The 20,192-nt window shown below is 34.0% G+C and overlaps 1 protein-coding gene across 5 annotated transcripts in view; it reads right to left on the bottom strand.

The window, feature by feature from the left end:
• The window catches only part of ANKIB1 (ankyrin repeat and IBR domain containing 1), a 112,082-nt gene that overhangs the window by 68,145 nt on the left and 23,745 nt on the right, over positions 1 to 20,192 (bottom strand). For all 5 annotated transcript variants that reach the window (XM_006911890.3, XM_015589439.2, XM_006911889.3 and 2 more), the window contains one exon: positions 7,403 to 7,681. In XM_006911890.3, the coding sequence (XP_006911952.1) occupies positions 7,403 to 7,590 (188 nt within the window). In that variant the 5' untranslated portion in view covers positions 7,591 to 7,681. The remainder of the gene's footprint in view (positions 1 to 7,402; positions 7,682 to 20,192) is intronic.

Below are 20,192 nucleotides of genomic sequence, written 5' to 3'. Positions count from 1 at the left end.
CAATCAGAGCCAGATCAGACGTCATCCTACATGTACTGAGGTCTGCACTGTAGGTGAGTATGGTGGCAGAATAAGGCTCCCCACCCCAAAGAGGCCCATATCTTAATCCCTGGAAGCTAGAAATATGTTATCTTACATGGTAAAAGGGACTTGGTAGCTGTGATTAAGTTAAGGTTATTGACATGGGGAAATAATCCTGGATTATCAGGGTGGGCCCAATGTACTCGCAAGTCCTTACAAGAGGAAGAGAGGAAGATTAGACTCAGAGAGAGATTGGAAAATTCTATGCTGCTCCCCTTATTGATGGAGGGAGGGACTACAAGCAAAAAAATGCAAGCAGCTTTTGGAAGTTGGAAAATGTGAGGGATTCTACCCTAGAGCCTCCAGAAGGAATGCAGCCCTGCCAACATCTTGAGTGTAGTCCAGTAGAACTACTTCAGACTTTCAATCTCTAGAACATTAAGATAATAAATTCATGTTGTTTTAAGTCATTAAGTTTGTGGTAATTTGTTAGAGCAGCAAGAGCAAGTAAAAACAGAAAGGAACCCCAAAATAAGACTCTTAGAGGCCTAGTATAGCAGCCCTCCTCCCCTCTAGAGATAGAGGAGAAAATATCCTTCAGTGTAAATGAACTGTCCTAGGGCCAGACTCTGGGTTCTTATCCTTTGGAATGTAAGATATGTTTATAGGAGGAAGATAAGATTAACATCTCTGAGTTTCACAATTTAGGGTAACCTCTTTATTGTCTCAGGTCTCATCCACTTCTCACTCCACTTCAAATGTACACATATATCTCCTGAAAGGTAAATCTTTCTGGAGTTCTCAATCTTTATTCAGTCATAATTTAACTTCCAAGGCCTGTCTTTTAGCCTAGGTCTCAAGTTTCAGTAAAATTTGCTCAGAAAGCCCTAACTGCATATTTTCTCTTCATTCTCACGTAGCCTTTATGGCTTTCTGATTCCTGAAATATATGTGTAGGTTCTTCATTGTTTGCTCTGCTATTTGGTTTCCTAGGAACTGACCCAGATCACCTAAGCAAACCCAACCCCATCTAGAAGACTGTTTGCACTAGGTTTCCTCCTCCAGTTGACTTTGGCTACTCCTTTCCTTGTCTTCACAAAGCATCCTAACTACAAACTGATCACACAGTATCAGAGCACTTTCTTACCTATCTGTTGGCTTCTCTCAGTTTATAGGCTTCTAAGGCAGAGTCTATATCCTGTTCTTTTTTGAATCCCCAATACAGTGTCAGATACATGGCAGATTCTTACTATAATTTTGATAGATGAACTGAATGCATATTATTTTTACGATATAGATCAGTGATGTGGCAGTGGAGATCTCTTAAGATACCACTCTGGATCTCTCAAGCCAGCAGGGTAGTAGGCTGGTCAAAAATATGGTATCTAGTACAGACTGCCAGGCTCTCATCCCAGTTCTGTCTCTTTTTAGCTGTGTGATCCTGGGTAAATTACATAATAGCTCATTAACAACTAATATATGGTTCATATCCTTTGTCCAAGTAAACCTACTTCTGGAAATTTATCAAAAAAGAAAATAACTTAAAAGAAATAAAAATCGATAGGAATAATCATATTTAGTACAGTATTATTTTGAATAAAAAAATCTGTAATCACTTAAACAGGAAACATAAATCATGGTATACGATACAGCAGAAAATTATAAAGTCATTTAAAAGTCTATGAATGTTTATAGCTAAAATTAGAAGGGAACACAGAATAATTATAACCTGTTTAAAAGAGAGAAATATGGGTATTTTTATTTGTTTATATAATCGTGTTGCTTAACAGTTAAAAAAATATATATATATATAATATTTTCCCTATGTCAACAACTGATGGTAAAATTCCCAATTATATTTCTCTGTGTTTATAATGGTTGAATTATAGCAGATTATAATGAATAACTAAAATTAAAACTATACTCTTAAAAATGTGTTCAGGAACCAACCACCCTTAGCCCCCTCTCCACTCTTCTGAGATGATCCCTCTTCCTCTGCTCTATCCTACTCCCAACCACTGGGCTTCTCAGAGACTGTCCAACCCCTGACTTTCCTTCCCTTTTGTCTTCTTCTGGCCCAGAAGCCCTCACATTTCCACGAAGACTGGTCCTTCTTCCTTCAAGAGATTCCTTCTTCAACTTTATATCCCCAGGACCTTTATCCCAACTTCCCCACCTTCTGCTGCTCTCCCTTTTTCTCTTTTGAGAGTGGGACACAGGGACCTGGCCAGGGTCCTCTCCCTTCATTTGTCAGGGCTTCCTCCTCCCTTCCAAAATGCAGCCTCCGCCCCTCTTTTGTCTGCCCAGTTATCCCACTTCTTTCCTATAATTCAGGAAAAAAGAATAGAAAAAAAAAAAAAAAAGTGTTCAAGATGAAACTCTTCCAAGAGGCATTTATTATTAATAACAAAAAAGATTTCATTTTCTTCAAAATTTAATTTATAAAAAAATTAAAAATAATTCAGATTCTGTAAGATTCTGTGCAACCACATTTATCTAGCCTTTCCTATCCTCATTTCCAATATACCATTTATTCTCTCTTTTAGTTTGTTCAGGAGACCTCAGGTTCTAATCACCATGAAATTTAATGCAAGTTGGGAGGATGTCAAGGCACATGAATACCTATCACTACCTCTCCCTCCACCACCCAGATCTTCCCCAACGTAGGGAAGAGACATTGAGATAACTTTGTAAATATTCTCATATCCAATCTACCAGATTCTGATTGATCAAATCAAACAAAGTTTATTATTCTAAAATTAAACTACTAAAATAGTTTCTTTATACATACTCCGGAAAGATTTCAGATTTATTGGGCATAGTACCATATCTTCATAAACATTCTGTGCTAAAACTATAAGGCTGGATATTCTAATTTCATTAATTCACATTACTATTTTTCTACCATCTATTTAAATTCAAAAGTAGAATCTACCTTAATTTATATGAATGTACAAATAAAAGAGTAAATATGTAATTGATGTACAAGTTTTAGACAGTCCCTTTTCTGTAACTATGTCAATAATTATGAAGTGTATTTTACTATTTGCTTATAAGGTTAATTCTAAAACGGGTACAGAAGATAATTGGTGGGAAGGTGAATGAAGTAAGAAAACACTAATCTGGAAAAAAAAATCCTTTTCATTTGACTCTAATAACCCATCCACAAGCCATCTGTTCTTCTAGATTCTTTCACTGTTAATTCTGAAATGGCTAGTTTATAACTGCTACCTCTATTTCTTCTACATTCACTCTCCACTTCAATATGACTCTATTCCTATGACGGCCCTGAATGTGCACGCTCATATCACTAGGAATTTCCTAAGAGCTAAATTCATCATTGTCTTTAATTTTTGCTTTTGTCTTGAAATTGCTGACTATTCATTCACATCTTGACCTTTCTGTTATCTTTGTTTCCTTCTCTACACACCTTTTCAATATGCCTCTTAAATTTTTTTTAGTATAATTTCTCTTTTACTCATAATGATGGTTCCACTTCCTACTCCCTTATTGTAAGCAAATTCAGTTCCTGAATCCATTTTCTTCTACATAAACATTCCCTTCTTTTAGAGAGCACATCCACTCTCAAAGCCATTTATCTTTCAATGGTTTCTGTGAATACATTTTATATATTGTAAAACATTATCAGAATCCAAATGATAGGCAGTGGTGGCAGAATTATGGTTTCTCTCAAAGGGCTTCCATTACTTCTGTGATAATTCTTAATGCTCTATCACCCATTCTTAATGCTCTATCACCCTATTCTAAATTCTTCTAGGCCCCTTTCTCTTGCCTATTTCACTATCACCTCATACTCAACTGAGCTCCCTCCAAAATAATAGCCTTCACTCCCAGAGCCTCAATTTCTTGCCATAACACTCATATTCACAGTGACTAAACATATACAAAGGCCTTCAGTTCCTCTTAGATCTTCTCTTTTATGCAGCAAATATTTATTGAGCAGTCATCATTTGCCAGGTACTATTCTAGAAGTGAGGCATATTATAAAGAAAACAGATTAAGTCTCTGTCCTAATGGGGTCTGCAAGCAAGGGAGGTTGCGAGAGGAGGACTACATTTCACTCCATTTAAAAGAACTTAATTAACTCCTAAAATATAAGAGCAAAAAAATTGAAATCAATAAGTGGAAACTTTTAATTCTCAAAGCTTGATGTTATTATATGCTCTAATAAAACTTTTATATTTTATTTACACCAAAAGTCAGGCCCCTTTTATTTCTAAAGAAGCAAAAGAAGCTGTTCTATAAAATCTAAGGAATAAGTATTATAATCTCCATTTTATACATGACTTTCCCAAGAAGATACAATTTATGAACTGTATATCCAAACTAGAACATGCTGACTCCAAAGTCTAACAGTCTTTTTGCTACATTAAGTAGTAACGATTTATGAATACAGATTTAGTTTCCCCTGAAAGAGGCACTGTGGTGTGGTATAATGTAAATACACAGCATTGGGGTTCAGAGAGATATGGCTGCAAACTAGCTGCTAAACTATAAACTACTTTTCTTTTACCATGTTCTGCCTATGAAGAGAAGAAAGTTATGACTGCTGTTGCGGGAACCATAAAGCTAAAGGAAATGGAGATAAAATCAAGGCCTTAATCCAAACAGGTGCTTTACTTAATGGCTGCTACGTCCTTAACTAGGTATGTGCACCTAGGTCTACCTATATATGTCATGTGTTAGGAATCTAGCCAAACTGAGCCAGGGGCTATACTGAAGCTATCTGGCAGATACCCCAGATTATATGAAGCAGCATGAGAAAATAATTGCCATAAAACTGTTAGAAAATTTAACAAGGTTAAATGTAATAAAATATTTGAAGCAATACAGAACACAAATAATTAAAATAGAGTTGCTATTTTACTTAATATTGATAAGTAAATGCTATTTATCCTTATTCTGCATGATATAATTTTAAGAGTAATTTCTTAATTCCAAAAGCAACTAACATTTAAAATAATCTGATCTGTAATTTTCTCTGCACTATCTGAATTAATTTTGAAAAACATAAGAATACACACAGATTAAAGAAATTAGAATTGCTTATTCTTAGAAGAGCGATAAAGTATTTTCTGATTCTAGTATAGGATATTAAAGGCTTTAATAAAGAAATTATGAGCCACTAATCTCCAAACAATTAAGGAAAGAGAAAAAAGAAAACACCTAAACACTTTAGGCTGAAGTTGAAAATTAAGAATAAAGTAAAAATATAAGTCTAAAGTTAAGTATAATGCATCAGGCCAAATAAAAAAAGTAGTCCAATCTGATGACTAAAAGAGAATATACAGTCGCCTTTTCTGGAGGTCTTTTAAATACTTATTCACTACTTGATGGAAAGAGACAGATGTAATCTGCTTAGAGGAACCAAGAATATTGACCAGATCAGCAATTCCTAAACTTTTTGCTCATAGGACCCTTTTACAACTTTAAAAATTACTGAAGATTCCTAAGAACTTTTGTTTATGTTAGTTATAGACATATTAATACTTATCATATTAGAAATTAAAACAGAAATTTAAAAAATATTTATTCATTAAAAAATAAACCCATTACATATTAAACATTCCTAACATTTTAAAATGACAATTATCTATACATATTTTTTCAAATTAAGTGAGAAGAATGGCTTTGTTTTACATGATTATAAATTTCTTTTAACGTTTGGCTAATAGAAGACAAATTCTTATAGCATTCAATCTATTGTAATATGCTGTTTTGCTTCAAGTATATGAAGAAAATCCAGTTAGAAAAGGTAGAAGTATTTTAAAATGGCCTTTTTAGATAATTGTGAATATTCATATTTGATACTATGCCCAAAATTCAATAAGTTGTCATTTATTGCTAATCAAATCTTAAAGATTACTTTGCAATGTAGAGTCTGAAATCATGTCAGTAAACTTTTTGTACTGTTACATTAATCCATTGGTCTATCTTTAGAATTTTGAATAAATCTTTTACCCATGCATAATTTTAAAAACTCAAATACTGATCTTCTGAAAAATAATGATTCACTGAGTTATTTAGATTTTCTAGATGTTCTCACATTTCATTTTACGATATTAGAAAAATCACGTTAGTTTATATTACTGCCAATCTTATCAGAAATCCTAATCATAAGAATATTTCTTTGTGCGATGATTTTATAAAACTTCTATTTACTTTGTAACGATACTATGCTAGATGCCAGAAGTATAAAAAAGATACTTTACAAAGATGGAATTTAGGTAGGCAGAAAGAATATATATAAAATTATAAAATACAATGAGATAGTGTATACCAAACAAGTAATATAAACAAACAAAAAAGAACCATATAAGTTAAAAAAAAAAAAAAAAAAAGACAGATTCCGGTGGGTTGTGACTGGCTTACGAAGATAGATAAAGTGTGCTTGAAGAAAGAATAAAATTTAAACAAGAGAAAGCTGAGAGGAGTGGAGAAGGGCGATACTCCTGACAGAGAGAACAGCATGGACATGGCAAACAGAACACACCTGGCAAATTTCAGGAATTCCAGAAAGAGCAGCTTAATCTGAACAACAATTTGTATATAAAGAAATAAAAAAAGGTTGAAAATTTTTTGTCAAGTTCTAAAGAGCTTTGAATACTGGTTTTAAGCATTATATTTCACTGTGTAAACAGTGTTTCTTTCTCTCTTTTTCAGCATCAGACTTCCATAGATGCATAATCCACTTCTAAAAAAACTAAATTTGTTTACATTTTTTTCTATCCTTTGCTTCTTTCATTTTATAACCTAGCAAACAGCAAATTTAATTCCTATGTAATTAGGTAAGACTTCATGTAAATATATTTGCTGTCACTAATGCTCGAAGAGATTTAAAGTATCTTAGTATTTTCAGTTCTAAAAAAATGTTTTGTTTTTAGAAAAGTCTTTTCAAGTAACTGAACCCCATTAAAAGAAAGGAAACTCAAATCTGATCATGATTAGATAAGGCAAAGGTATCTCTTTTTCAATTTAAACTAGTTAATCAGAGCTTAGAATTTTGCTGTAGGAACCATTTCCTGCAATTTTTTGATAGCCGATAAGTACTTTTCTAGAATTGAAATGTTGAAATTAAACACTAAACTATTATCAAGAATTCATACTATGAAACATACTGAGGATCAAAATGTATTTACAGAAGCAAAACTATGTGAACCATCCTCACTATATAACTTTTGGTCTAATTTAGGCATAAGAAAAAAAGTCATACTTAATAATTTAGGCACCTTCAGTTTTAGAAAGTTTAATTCACTATAAAACTATATAACATGCACATATATATGTATATATTTTCAAAGATCAGTGTTTTTTCCCTCTTTCACTAACTTGTTATCAACTGGTTTACGGTAATACTTACCCTAATATTCTATTCATTCCATGTCTAGCAGCATAGTGTAACGGAGTATTGTGCTGGTAGGGCTCCCCATAAGATGTATTTGGATCAAGGGATTCTTTTAGCTGAGGGTTGTTTTCGTATATTTGGCAGGCCAGGTTTTCATCACCATTGATGAGTGCTTTACGGAATTTGGTGGTTGTGTTTCCCATGTTTTGTTTTGTTTTTTTCTGACAGGCAGTGGCACTTTTTTCCTTCCCCCTTCAGCCACTTCTTGAGTGCTTCTGCAACATGTTTCACATTCTAATGGAGGTAAAAACGGTTAAGTTAGAAAGATTGGAAAACAATAATCACGAAGCAGTACCCTAAATAAACTATCATAATTAGGAACACTAATAAACTCTAGGAAGAGTATGTAAGAGGACAAACTATAATACATTTTACTAAATTCATCTCAATAGCTAAAAAAAAATCTCAAGATTTTAACATTGAGCAAATTAACCTCTTGTTAAATTGTAACATTTTCCTGCACAGACTATTAAGGTTTCCCAGGCTGCACTTTGTACCATAAAAGTTATCTACATATATGGGTTTTTCAATTTTTCTCTTCACATGGGCAGAAAATGAGGTTGACAGACTTCTATGGTTGCATGCATTTAAATCTCTGTATAAGTTATGTACAAATCTGACTCAGCCAATTTGTGGGATAGTGAAAAATGTAGATTTTGCTCATATAAGAACTCTAGAAAAGATGTTAAAGTATAGTAAAGAAAAGTGAAACTCCTCAGTACTTATAAGGACATCAGAGAAAAGTTTTTACAAGTGTAAACATACAGAACTACACAACTCACTGATTAATCAGTCACAGCACACTAATAAAACTAATTATAACTGATTATATGCAGAACAATGGAAACAGTGATTATTCCACTTTAAGTCCATTAAATTTATTTCCTTCTATAAAGAATTCAAAACAAGGCTGAAAACACCAAAGGGGAAGAAGGATATAGATACAATCACTGGATTTGGAGTTTGAAATATCACATTTGTCTACACTAGCTGTGCAACTTTGCGTCAGTTATTTACCCTCCAAAAGCCTCAGGTTCCTATCTGTACAGTAAAGTCGAATGACTACTTTTTAAAGATTGCTGAGGATCATAAAAGCTAATTTTTAAAAAGTATCTACCACAGTCCTTGGCTAGTGTGCTCAATATGTGCTAGTTTCATTCCAAGAAATATTTCGGAATCTATTCTTGGACTATGATCAAAATGAATAATAAAGTAAACAGCCTATGCAAAGGCAGGTACAAAACAAAAGGCATATTCAAGGAGGTGAGCACAAATGGAGTTCAGGGTCTCCAGTGCTGGACTACCAGGAGATGAAACTGAAAACAGATTTGGGCCAGACTAAGAAACTTATATTATAACCTATAAAGAACAGATAATTAATTTAAGGCTTTTATGAAGGGCAGTGATATGATTATTTTATGCTTTAGAAAATTAGCCATTGTGACAGTGTAGAAGATAGACTAAAGGGAGGAAAACGTAGAGGCAAAATACGAGAGTCTATCATGTTACCCAGTTAACTCAGTGGCAGGCTGGATATTTAAACACAACTTTTAAAAAAGTGAAAATAATAAGTACTTGTTCAACACAAGCTTTGTACAGGGCAATAACAGTTTCAACAGAATACAAATTAAAGGACCGAAAAACAAATGAGTTTTTTTTAAAGATGTCAGACAAGGAAAGGGTATTAGTGGGAAAGGTGGTGAAATTTCAATAAAGTCTGTAGATTAGTGAACACTATTGTATCAATATTAATTTTTTTGGTTTCAATAATTACCTGGTTATATAAGATGTTAACATTAAAGGAAGGTGGGTGAATGATATACAGGGACTTTACGTACTCTCTCTGCAATCTTTATGTGAGTCTAAAATGTTTTAAAGAGTTTTTAATTTTTTTTAAGTATTCTATAAAACAGAGGCTCTCAACTTTGGCTGTACATTTAAAAACCTGGAGAACTTCAGAGTTCCATTGGCCAAGTGACATCCCAGACCAATTAAATCAGTCTCTAGTGGGTGCCACCCAGGCACTGTTATTTGAGCTCTTTGAATGATTTCAATGTGCACACACACCATTGTATAAAAAGCTCCTGGATTCCTCTAGCTTAATGTTATATCTAAGTATGGACATGAAGGTGAGCAGGCAGGATAAGACATCGGCTAAGCCTATTTTAGAGATAAGTGTTAAATACCTACTTACTACAACAGCACATTTTCTGGCATACAGGTATACTTAATGAGGTAACCATCTGGGTCTTTTGAGTGTCCTTTGTAATTCATTTTATACTTTAAATATGCATCATAGAATTTTTTTTTGAAAATATAAAGAAAAAGGACAAAAAACTCAGTCTATTTTGTGGAAGATAACTACTGTTAGTATTTTTGAGAAATAACCACCCTATTTATGACATATGTAAATGAGTTTGTATATACACAAATTGGATCATACTACATAATTTTTAAATTTTTATTTAATTTTTCAGAAGGTTGCTGAAACTTGAGCCTAAAGAACTATTCCCTTATCATCTCATCTTGAATGGGAATTAAATTCCCTTTCCCATATTCCATGTTTATCACAATATACTATAGCCACTTTGGGTTTTTTTCAGCAACAGCTTGGATTATATTATTTTTTCTTTTATTTTTTCATAGAATCTAGGCGCTATGTGTTTATCCTCAGTGAAATCATTTGTTGTACTGCTTTAAGCATTTTAAGGGTTTATTATTCTTAATGAGAACTGCATTTGGTTTACTATATATTTTTATTTATAACCAAATATAAAGATTATCAGGTTTTAAAGAATCTTTCCTAAGGATTTGGAAATTTTCAGTTCTTTTGGTTTTATCTTTCTTGCCTAATAGAATGTAGCTCAAATTATGAACACTTTCAGAGTTTTGGATTAAATTAATAAATAACACTTTTTCTTTGATTTAAAATATTACTTTAGAGAAATGTTCTATAAGAAAATAATTTCTATCCAAGATGTGAAGAAATATCTATAAAAGCAATGATATCTTGGGGTACTTATTTAAAATAATGAAATATTTTTAAAAATCGATAATACTCTAAAAGTACATTAAATATTACTTTACTCATGTTAAAAAGCATAACGGCATCTCGAAACCTTTTTGTGGTTCTCAGTTATTTTCAAGTAGATTTCGTTTTTAAAATTTGAGTTCATTAAGCCTGAAAGTCACCAGGAAATGCATCATCTAAAGAAGTCATTGCTCCATTCCCTCTCAGATTTATTCTCACAGTCTTGCCTACAAATTTGCCAGATGTGTCCTTTTACTTTTTCATAGCCACAGCTAGTATATCATAGTCACTTGAAGTGACTGGTCCCTCTCTGTTTTTGAATCGAACTCTTAAGTACTATTTCTCCAACTACAAGATAAATCTATATACAGAGCTTCATGAGGCAGGTGATGGCTTATCTAAGAGATGAAAAATAAAATCCTTATTTTGGGCTTCTAACTAACACAGAAAAATTTAGGTGAAATTTCATCATCTTTGACTAGTAAAGCACAGCACTTAATAAGTAGTTAATGAAAAAAGTAAGAAAAATATAGCCTGTCAATGAGCACCAGAAAGCTTTCCCTAATTTCTGATTAATTTTTAATCGTGAAGGGCTCTATAACTCTTGCTTTAAATCTCTGTCTTTCAACTTCCCCAATCAAAGGTTAGTAATCTGCAACAAAAATTCAAATGCACTTAAATTAATAAACCACTCACAGAAATCTTTTATAGATGAACAAGGGCTTCAGAAATAACCAACTCCTAATTTATTTGTTTCAACAAGGTAAAAAAATTTTAAGTCATAATTAGGGATTAAATTGTTGACCTAAACAAAATAATTAGGTCCCATTTTTCATTTAACTGGAAGAAAACCCAATATTACACTTAAGCACACACAGTTCATCCTTCTACAACTTTCTGCAGATAAAAATAACAATTTTAAATCTATAACTAAAATTTCCTTTAGCCACAAAAGAAACAAGTAGAAAGTTCAAACAGGTCCCAACCCCACCTCACTCCACATTGAAATTAAGAGAGATGTGTCTCCAAGAAGAAAACTGCAGAGATCTCTGTTCTCAAAGAAATACTCTAATTGTTATTTCAATAGCACTTAAAAAGATGGTTAAAAAAAGACTCTAAGAGAACCTGCAAGGGATAAGGTAAAAAAATAAGGATAGAAGAAAAAAAGCCAGGAAAAGTCAATGTAATACAGCTGACAAAAACCACGTGGGCAAATAACATATTAAACTAGCAATTCTGTCCATTCACTCATTCAACGGCATTTATTAATCTTAGTAATTTTCATTAGTTGCCGTACATTAGATTCACCTGGAGAAGTGATTTCAACTGGTCTGGGGAGGACAAAGCCAGAGTGAGAACTTTAAAAGTGATCCAGTTCATTATAACATGCAGACTTAAGGACCATGGAATAATTTTTAAACTACGCTAAGCCAAAGGCAAGAAGTATGATGGTAAAGAAAAGAGTAGTAGGAGTTGGAAAGACCTGTGTTCATATTCTGTTTTTATTTTACCAAGTAACTTAACCTCTTTGAGTTGTTTCCTAATCTAACCAGTAGTAATATCTACTTTCTTCAGTTAACAAATATAAATGAACAGATAAAAATCATTCCACCTATGGAATTTATATTGTAATGGGAACAGATAGATAAACAATATAAGGCCTTGATTTTATTGTTTGCAGGTTTTTGAGCTAGATCTTTCTCTGGCTTTAGTATTCTTAGAAAAATACATCTAAGATATATTTGTGTTGATGCATGAATCAATAGTTAATTCTTTTTATGGCTGAGTAGTAGTCCACTGTGTGGATGTACCACTCTTTATTTAACCAATTACATATGAAGGACATGTTGGTTGTTTCCAGTTTTTGGCAATTGTCAAATAAGGCAATGATAACATTCACATACAGGTTTTGTGTGAACATATGTTTTAATTTCTCTTGGGTATATATCCAGAAGTAGAATCACTGGGACGTGTAGTAAGCTATTTATATAAAAAAGTTTAGTGAACTGTTTTCCATAGATGTACAAGTTAATTCCTGTAAGCCATGCATGAGTTACAGTTGCTCTGTATCTTGGTCAGCATTTGGAATCATCAGCAGTTTTTTTTCCTTCCTTTTTCGGTAACCATTCTAATGGATGTATAGGGGCACCTCACAATGGTTTTAATTTCCATTACCCTAATGACTTGAGCACACTTTCATATGCTTACTTGCCATGAGTATTTCTTAATTTTAAAGTGTCTGTTTAGAGCTTTTGCTCATTTTTAAATATAGGTTACTGCTGAATGTAAGTTCCTTATATTTATAAAAAAGTCCTTTGTTAGAAATGTAATTTAAAAATATTTCTTCTACTCTGTAGCTTCTCTTCTCAATCTCTTAATAGTGTTGTTCACAGACTAAAAGTTTTAAATTTTGATGAAGTCAAATTTATCATTTTTCTCCCTCTTATGGACAGTGGTATTGGAGTCATATGTTAAACTCTTTGCCTAAACTGGGTCACAGAAATTTTTCTCCTATATTTTCTTCTAGAAGTTTTTTAGTTTTAAGTTTTATGTTTAAGTCTATGATCTATTTTGAGTTCATTTTCAATATAATACACTACATTAACAAAATACTAAAACTCATATTATCATCTCACTAGGAAAAGCATTTGACAAAATTCAACATCCATTTATGATAAAAACTCAACAAAGTGGGTATAGAGGGAATGAAACCTCAACATAATAAGTCCATTTTATGACAAGCCCACAGCTAATATCACACTCAATCGTGAAAAGCTCCAAGCTTTTCCTCTAATCAGGAAGAAGTTTTCCTTAAGATCAGGAAGGAGACAAAAATGTCTACTTTCACCACTTTTATTCAATATAGTATTGCAAGTTCTAGTTACAGGAGAGGAAAAAAATAAAAATCATCCAAATTGGAAAAAGTAAAGTAAAACTGTCACTAATTGCAGATGGCATGATATTATATATAGAAAACCCTACAGACTCAACCAAAAACTGTTAGAATGAATAAATGAATTCAATAGTTACAAAATACAAAATCAATATGGAGAAGTCTGTTGTGATTCTTATACACCAATAACAAATTACCAGAAAGAGAAATTAAGAAAACAATACTATTTACAACTGCCTCAAAAAGAATAAAATACAGCCACACACTGTATAGTAATGTCTCAATCAATGAGAGACTGCATATATGACAGTGGTCCTATAAGATTATACTGGAGCTGAAAAATTCCTATTGCCTAGTGACATAGCTATCATAATGTTGTAGCACAAAGGCTGCAAAAATCAACAAGGCTGTGGTTGGGATAGCAAACGTGGATGAGGATGACACTGAGGAGCACCTAGAGGAGGTTCCTAAGGAACTGACTAAAGAGTTACTGGAACACCAACATATAGCTGAAGAAGAGGCAAGAGAAGAGGTGCAGGAGAAGAAAAAGAATCCCCAAGAAAAATCACGGTGAAGGGTTTTTTGCAGACCTCAATGAGCTCCTAAGTTTGAAAACATGGACAACACTGAAAGGCTTTCATTAATAGAGAGGAATGTTCATGGTATATTATCTGCTTATAAGCAAATCTATAATTAAAGAAACAAACGAAGTAAACACCATAGACATATTTCTGAAATCAATGATATCTCCTTGAGAAGAGCCTTAGGCAGGTCCTTCAGGAGGTATTCCAGAAGGCGGCATTATTATCACAGCAGATGACAACTCCATGCATGTTATTACCCCTGAAGACCTTCCAGTGAAATAAGACGGGAAGGTGGAAGACAATGATACCGATGATCCTGATCCTATGTAAGCCTAGACTAAGGTATGTGTTTGTGTCTATGTTTTCAACAAAAAAGTTTATAAAATTCAACTTAAAAATAGAAAAGAGCTTACAGGATAAGAATATAAAGAAATAATGTGTACAGCTGTACAATGTGTTTATGTTTTAAGCTAAGTTGTTATCACAAAAGAGTAGAAAATTTAAAAAATATATTTTTAAGTTTACAAAGTAAACGTAGCTTACTGTAGTAAGCTAAGGTTAATTTATTATTGAAGAAAAAATATTTTTTATAAATTTAGTGTAGCCTAAATGTACAGTGTTTATAAAGTTTACAGTAGTGTCTTAGGCCTTCACATTTACTTACCACTCACTCACTCACTCACTCACCCGGAGCAACTTCCAGTCCTGGGTCATGGTAAGGGCCCTATACAGGTGTACCATTTTTTATCTTTTATACTGTATTTTTACTATAACTTTCCTATGTTTAGATACACAAATATACTGTTACAATTGCCTATAGTACTGACCACAGTTACATGCTGTACAGGTCTGTAGCCTAGGTGTGTAGTAGGCTATACTGTCTAGGTTTGTGTAAGTGCGCTCTAACGATATGCACAATTACAAATCATCTAACACCACATTTCTCAGACTGTATCCCCACTGTTAAGCAACAAATGACTATACTCAATTCTGCTGCTGTAGCTTGAAAGCCATAGGCAATATGTAGTAGAATGGGTATAGTTGTGTTCCAATAATATTTCATTTACAAAAATAGGCAAGGGGATTTGGCTCATGGGCTGCAGTTTGCGAATCTCTGATTTAATGGAAAGAGCATAGCACAGAACAATTTGGGTTGGAATCCCACATTTGCTTCTTTCTAGTTCTAGCAAAATTCACTTAACCTCTCTGAATCACAATTTCCTCATCTGTAAAATGAGAATAAGGCCACCTACCTTGCAAGATTGTCATGATTATCTAGGTAAAGTAGGTAGTACAGTACCCGGCGCATAGCAGGTACTCAGTAAATTTTACTTCCCTTCCCCAATCAGGATGTACAAGTCACTGGTAGAGTTGGTTGCTGCCTTTAAAGAATTCGATACTCGTTATTATTAAAAGACAGTAAAATCTTAAGAAAAATGTCACCAACTCTATGCTTCTGATCAGGAATGATATATAATTGGTAATCTAGGCTCTATGATTTTAATATTAGGTGTCTGACCTTTGGCAAATTAAAAAACTATATATTTTTTTCAACTATCTTCTGAACCAAGGTTAATTCCATTTTTACTATTTTTCTAGGTCACTGTCAATATTAACAAAGGTCTCTCTTATATAATTACACTTACAGACACTAAGTGAAAGGGATATAGAACTGAGTATAAAGCCAGGAGCAGGAGATAGAATTTCAAATTGGGAGCATATGGAAAACACACACACACACACACACACACACACACACACACACACACACCCCACACAACACACACCCTATCTTTGGCAGGGAGCAAGAGGTCTTACCCTGAAATGCTGCTAAAAATGAAGTATGGTTTTTGAGATCTGGGATTCAGCCTGCCTAATTGCATATTAAGTTGAAGTCAAATGTGGTTTTACACTTGGTGGATTCCTGGAAGAAATTCATGAATATCTACAGCTTACAGGAAAACTTAACGAGTATTAGAGAATACTACGACAATGATCTAAGCTGAGAAAAATCTTTTAACAAAGAAAGCAACTTCCCTGTTATATGCATTCCAGAATTAGAATTCACTTTGCTGTTATTACAATATCTTAATCTGGCAGCATTCAAAATAAAGACTACACAAACACAAAAGTATTATCACGATAGTGCGAAAAAACTCCGTGCGGCAGTTTGGCTGCTTGAGAGTTCTCAGCAACCAAGGAAAAGGAGATAATCCAATATATACATTTTGGCTGTTCTTGGGTAATTTTTAAATCTATATAGCTTTCACAGTGTGGAGAAGGATATGGAAAAGGAAGAAATGAAAACAGCTGCAAAGGGCAGCATCTGACTGTCTCTTTTTGCCAAACTGGCAAATGAACATTGAAAATAGCTAGCATGAGGTCCGTAAGTGGAAAACGGTCCAAACTTGGGTTACAACTGTGTGAAGCATCATTCTTACTCTTCTATTTCCTACTAAAACATAACTATCTGCAATGATCACAGTACATAGAACCTTCCACACAAGTAAATTTTTCAGATAGCTAAAATTTTTGTTAAATATTCAACTTTCATACATTTGACTTTCCAACTACTCAAAATGTTACATTATGTTATACTTTTAACTCCCCCTTCACAACTATTTTTCATACTTTGAAATCAGAATTTCATATAGTGTTGAAAAATTAACATTTCAAGCTCTAATGCTATGGTGCTGTCAGCAGATGTCTTGATTTCAGCAACTTTGGCATCTCTCATTACTCAGCAGTGTTTGCTTTCATAATTTTTGAATACTATATTGTCTTTATTACATAAAAATAAGTGAAAATATCTTGGTATTAGGAAGCCAAGGTGTTAAAGTTAATGCAATCGAGAAAAAAGATAAAATTACTTTAGCTTAGAACTGAGGCTCCCTAAACTTTAATCAATGGAAGTCAATTGAGAAAAAAGATAAAAATTACATGCTATTTATGGAAGTTCAGAAATTTGTAATAAAACATTGTTTGAAAAGGTAACAATTTTTACTGTTTGTAAGCAGTATTAAATGTTTAAAAAAATTTTAAAGTTAATTGTAAGTTTTGTGCTTAAACTTCAGGGAACAGAACTGCTCCGTAAACTCTAATAATTATGTACATTCGAATTTAGTACAAGTTTACAAAATAATATTAAAAGAGAATAATTCCCTTTCTCACACTAACCACAAAGAATAAATACAAAATTGCTGTAATAAAAATTTTTTTTTCATAAAACCACATTGGAAAAGACCCCACTCTTCCACACAGTTTTAAAATCAGTGAGCACCTGGCTTTGCTATATCCTTCACTGTGAGGTACTCATTTTAAATTATTATTGTTATGGAGAAAACTCTAGAATTATTATATTGTGTCAAGGGATAAGATTATTTTGTTTCTAGAAGCTCTCTGTGTTTCTTATCCATTGTCCTGCTGAGCCTAAAGGAATTTATTCAAGATTACAAGTTCAGCCCCCTTTCTCTGAGAATGTGCTACCTACCCTGTTGTGCAGAAAAGTGTTGTCATTGCAGGCCTAATGACAGCTATCCTTAGAAAGCCTGGCTTATAAGACTGGCCCTTGGCTGGTGTCTGGAAACTTGGATTTAAGGAGGGCTTACGCCATTCCATAACTGATGGGTGGGTCACTGTAGCTAAGTTGTTTGCACAAACATCGTATATGCTAAACTTTTGTTTTTCTTCTGGGAGTATGGAAATTTGGTACATGCTACACAGAATGAGCCTACGTGACCAGCCTCCAAATCAAAAAATCCTTGGGGTACTGAGTCTCTGGTGGGTTTCTTTTGTAGAAAATATTTCACAAGTACTGTCATAATTTGATGCTGGAGGAATTAAGCACACCCTGTTAGCCTGTGGGACAGGACTCTGAGAAATTTGTGTCTAGCTTCCTCTGGACTGTGCCCCATGTGTCTTCTGTTTGCTAATTTTGCTTCATATCCTTTTGTTGTCATAAATTTTGGTTGTGAGTACAACTACATGCATCTTGTGAGTTCTCCAAGAGAATCACCAAACCTGGAGGTAATTCTGAGGACAAGCACCCACAACACAGTGGTGTCAGAAGTGGGATTTGCTAGCCTGCTCAACTTACTAAAATATGGTGAAAGCATTGTTTAGGAAATGAAAGAATGAAAGTGGGGAATGATGAGCCTTTGGTGCTTATGTAGCTATGGAGTTATCCTTAATATGAAATAGCAGGTGAGCTGCTTTGTTATGAGAGATACGGTTGCCTATGAAATTTGAAAAGGATAGATCCATCCCCAGGAGAGATAGTATGCTGTTCCTCTGGCTGCTTTTGCCTAAACTGGCCAAAACAGGGGGAGGAGGAAGAGTACATCCCGGGTGTTATCTCTGGTTTTTGTTCTTTCTTGAAAGTTAGAGGATAAAGGCCCCAAACATTCCCAAATGTGAGTTTTGGGTAGGCCAAAAATATTGCAAGTTTGTATTGTTCTCTCTTATAAGAGAGAGGAAAAAAAGGTTAAATCAGTTGCCAGGGCTGGAGCAAAGTTTTAGATAAATTCAGAGAGAAAAAAGGTGGAGGGGACAACCTTAAACAGTTTCTTTAACCTAGCTGCTACTGCAGCAATCCCAACCCCTTTATAACCTTATCCAATACACACACATAGCTGTAATGTTAACCATGTAAATGCAAGGAATATTTAAATAAGTTTGTAATGAGAAAAAAGGAAAATTTTATAAAATGCTTTTTTTTTTTGGTATTTTGTGGCTATTACATCTGGATGTATGATAAAACTACATGTAAAATATTATGTGCTTGTAATTTCATAAATGCTAGAGCGATCATCCTGGTCAGGAAAAGCTGCAAAGAAAAAATGGGAATGTGACAAAACTTTCTTGTTTTTTACTGCTGGTGAGTTGATGAAATCTAAACTCTTTGAATATTAGAAACAGAGTAAGTCTCAGTAACTGATGATTTTTGCCTATTGGAGCCTCTCCAAAAAGGGAGACAACACAAAAAGAGGCAATCTGTACATGTGGATACACTTTTGGGGTTTTAAAAAGCAGTTTTTAGCTGCTAATGAGCTCTTATGAAATCAAGTTCTTGATCCTTAGAGGAAGATGATTCTTCAGCCTGATATACATATTTTTGAGTGGGTCAATTTGGACTCTAAGACTGACAAGATAAAAAGAGCTGAGAAAGCTCTGCTTGTTACTTGGACTTGGAACACAGCTGTCTGGCCTTGTAGAGTCTCGGATTTTCAAGACTAGCTGCTAGCTTTGTTGGAATTCTGAATTCACAGGTCCTAATTTAAGCTAAAATATGAAGCTGTCTGATATAAGCTGTTTTAGCCTCGGCATAAGCTCCACTGGGGGGGAAAAAAAACAGGCAGAGAGTCAATGAACAGAACTTAGACTCTGGGAGTGCTGCAGATTTAGGACACCCCTCTGTAGAGCCTTAAACTATGAAAACATCAATGGATGCTGGCTGAATTGTCTGGGTCACATCCATGTGCCCACAAGGAACAGCTTACTCTCTATTGAGACCATCTAAAATCAGGCTACTGATCAACTCTATGTTTCTGATGCAGAGGCTAACTGCATTCCAAACTTGTGATTCCTGCCAAAAGCCGCTGTTTGAGGAGAGCACATCACAAGAGTGTGACCTCTCCACCCACTCCTGACAGACTGGACTCTGGACTGCCTCTGGGGGATGGCTCACTGCTGTTGACTTGTGTTCAGGTTTCCAGATTAATTACAATTTACAACAATGGACTGATAGCCTGGCTCTACTTCCCTCACCTTTCTCCCGATAGATACACCTTGGTGAGGCAGTCTGATTATTAAATATAGCTGTCCAAAAAAAGGGACTGACCTTTCCTAGGCTGCTCACTAGGTAATTAGGACAAAAAAGAGGGAATGTTAACCCATTTTGAAAATTCTTGAATTAGCCAGGATTTAATCCTGATCAATCCCTGAACATAATATGTCTTTCTGGTCAAATTCTATAAAAATGTTTTCATATGAAAATGTTTTTGTATCTCTTGCACCCAATCCTGGTGAATAAAAGGTCTGGGTAAGAATAGGGGATGATTGAAAAAATGTAGGTATGATTGCTAAATGAGACACAATAATTTTGTAACAATACAGACAAAACAAAAACATGGCTCTTGGGGAGGCATGGGAAAGGGTATTAATGATCTGTTTTTCAGAACTATTCTTGGAAGTGGTCTCTTCCTGAAGAAACTCCTCATGCTGCCTTTCCAAGAAGCT

This window comes from Pteropus alecto, unplaced genomic scaffold (genome assembly GCF_000325575.1).
Source record: "Pteropus alecto unplaced genomic scaffold, ASM32557v1 scaffold21, whole genome shotgun sequence".
Classification (NCBI taxonomy): Eukaryota; Metazoa; Chordata; class Mammalia; order Chiroptera; family Pteropodidae; genus Pteropus; species Pteropus alecto.
This window is presented reverse-complemented; position numbering and strand designations above follow the sequence as displayed.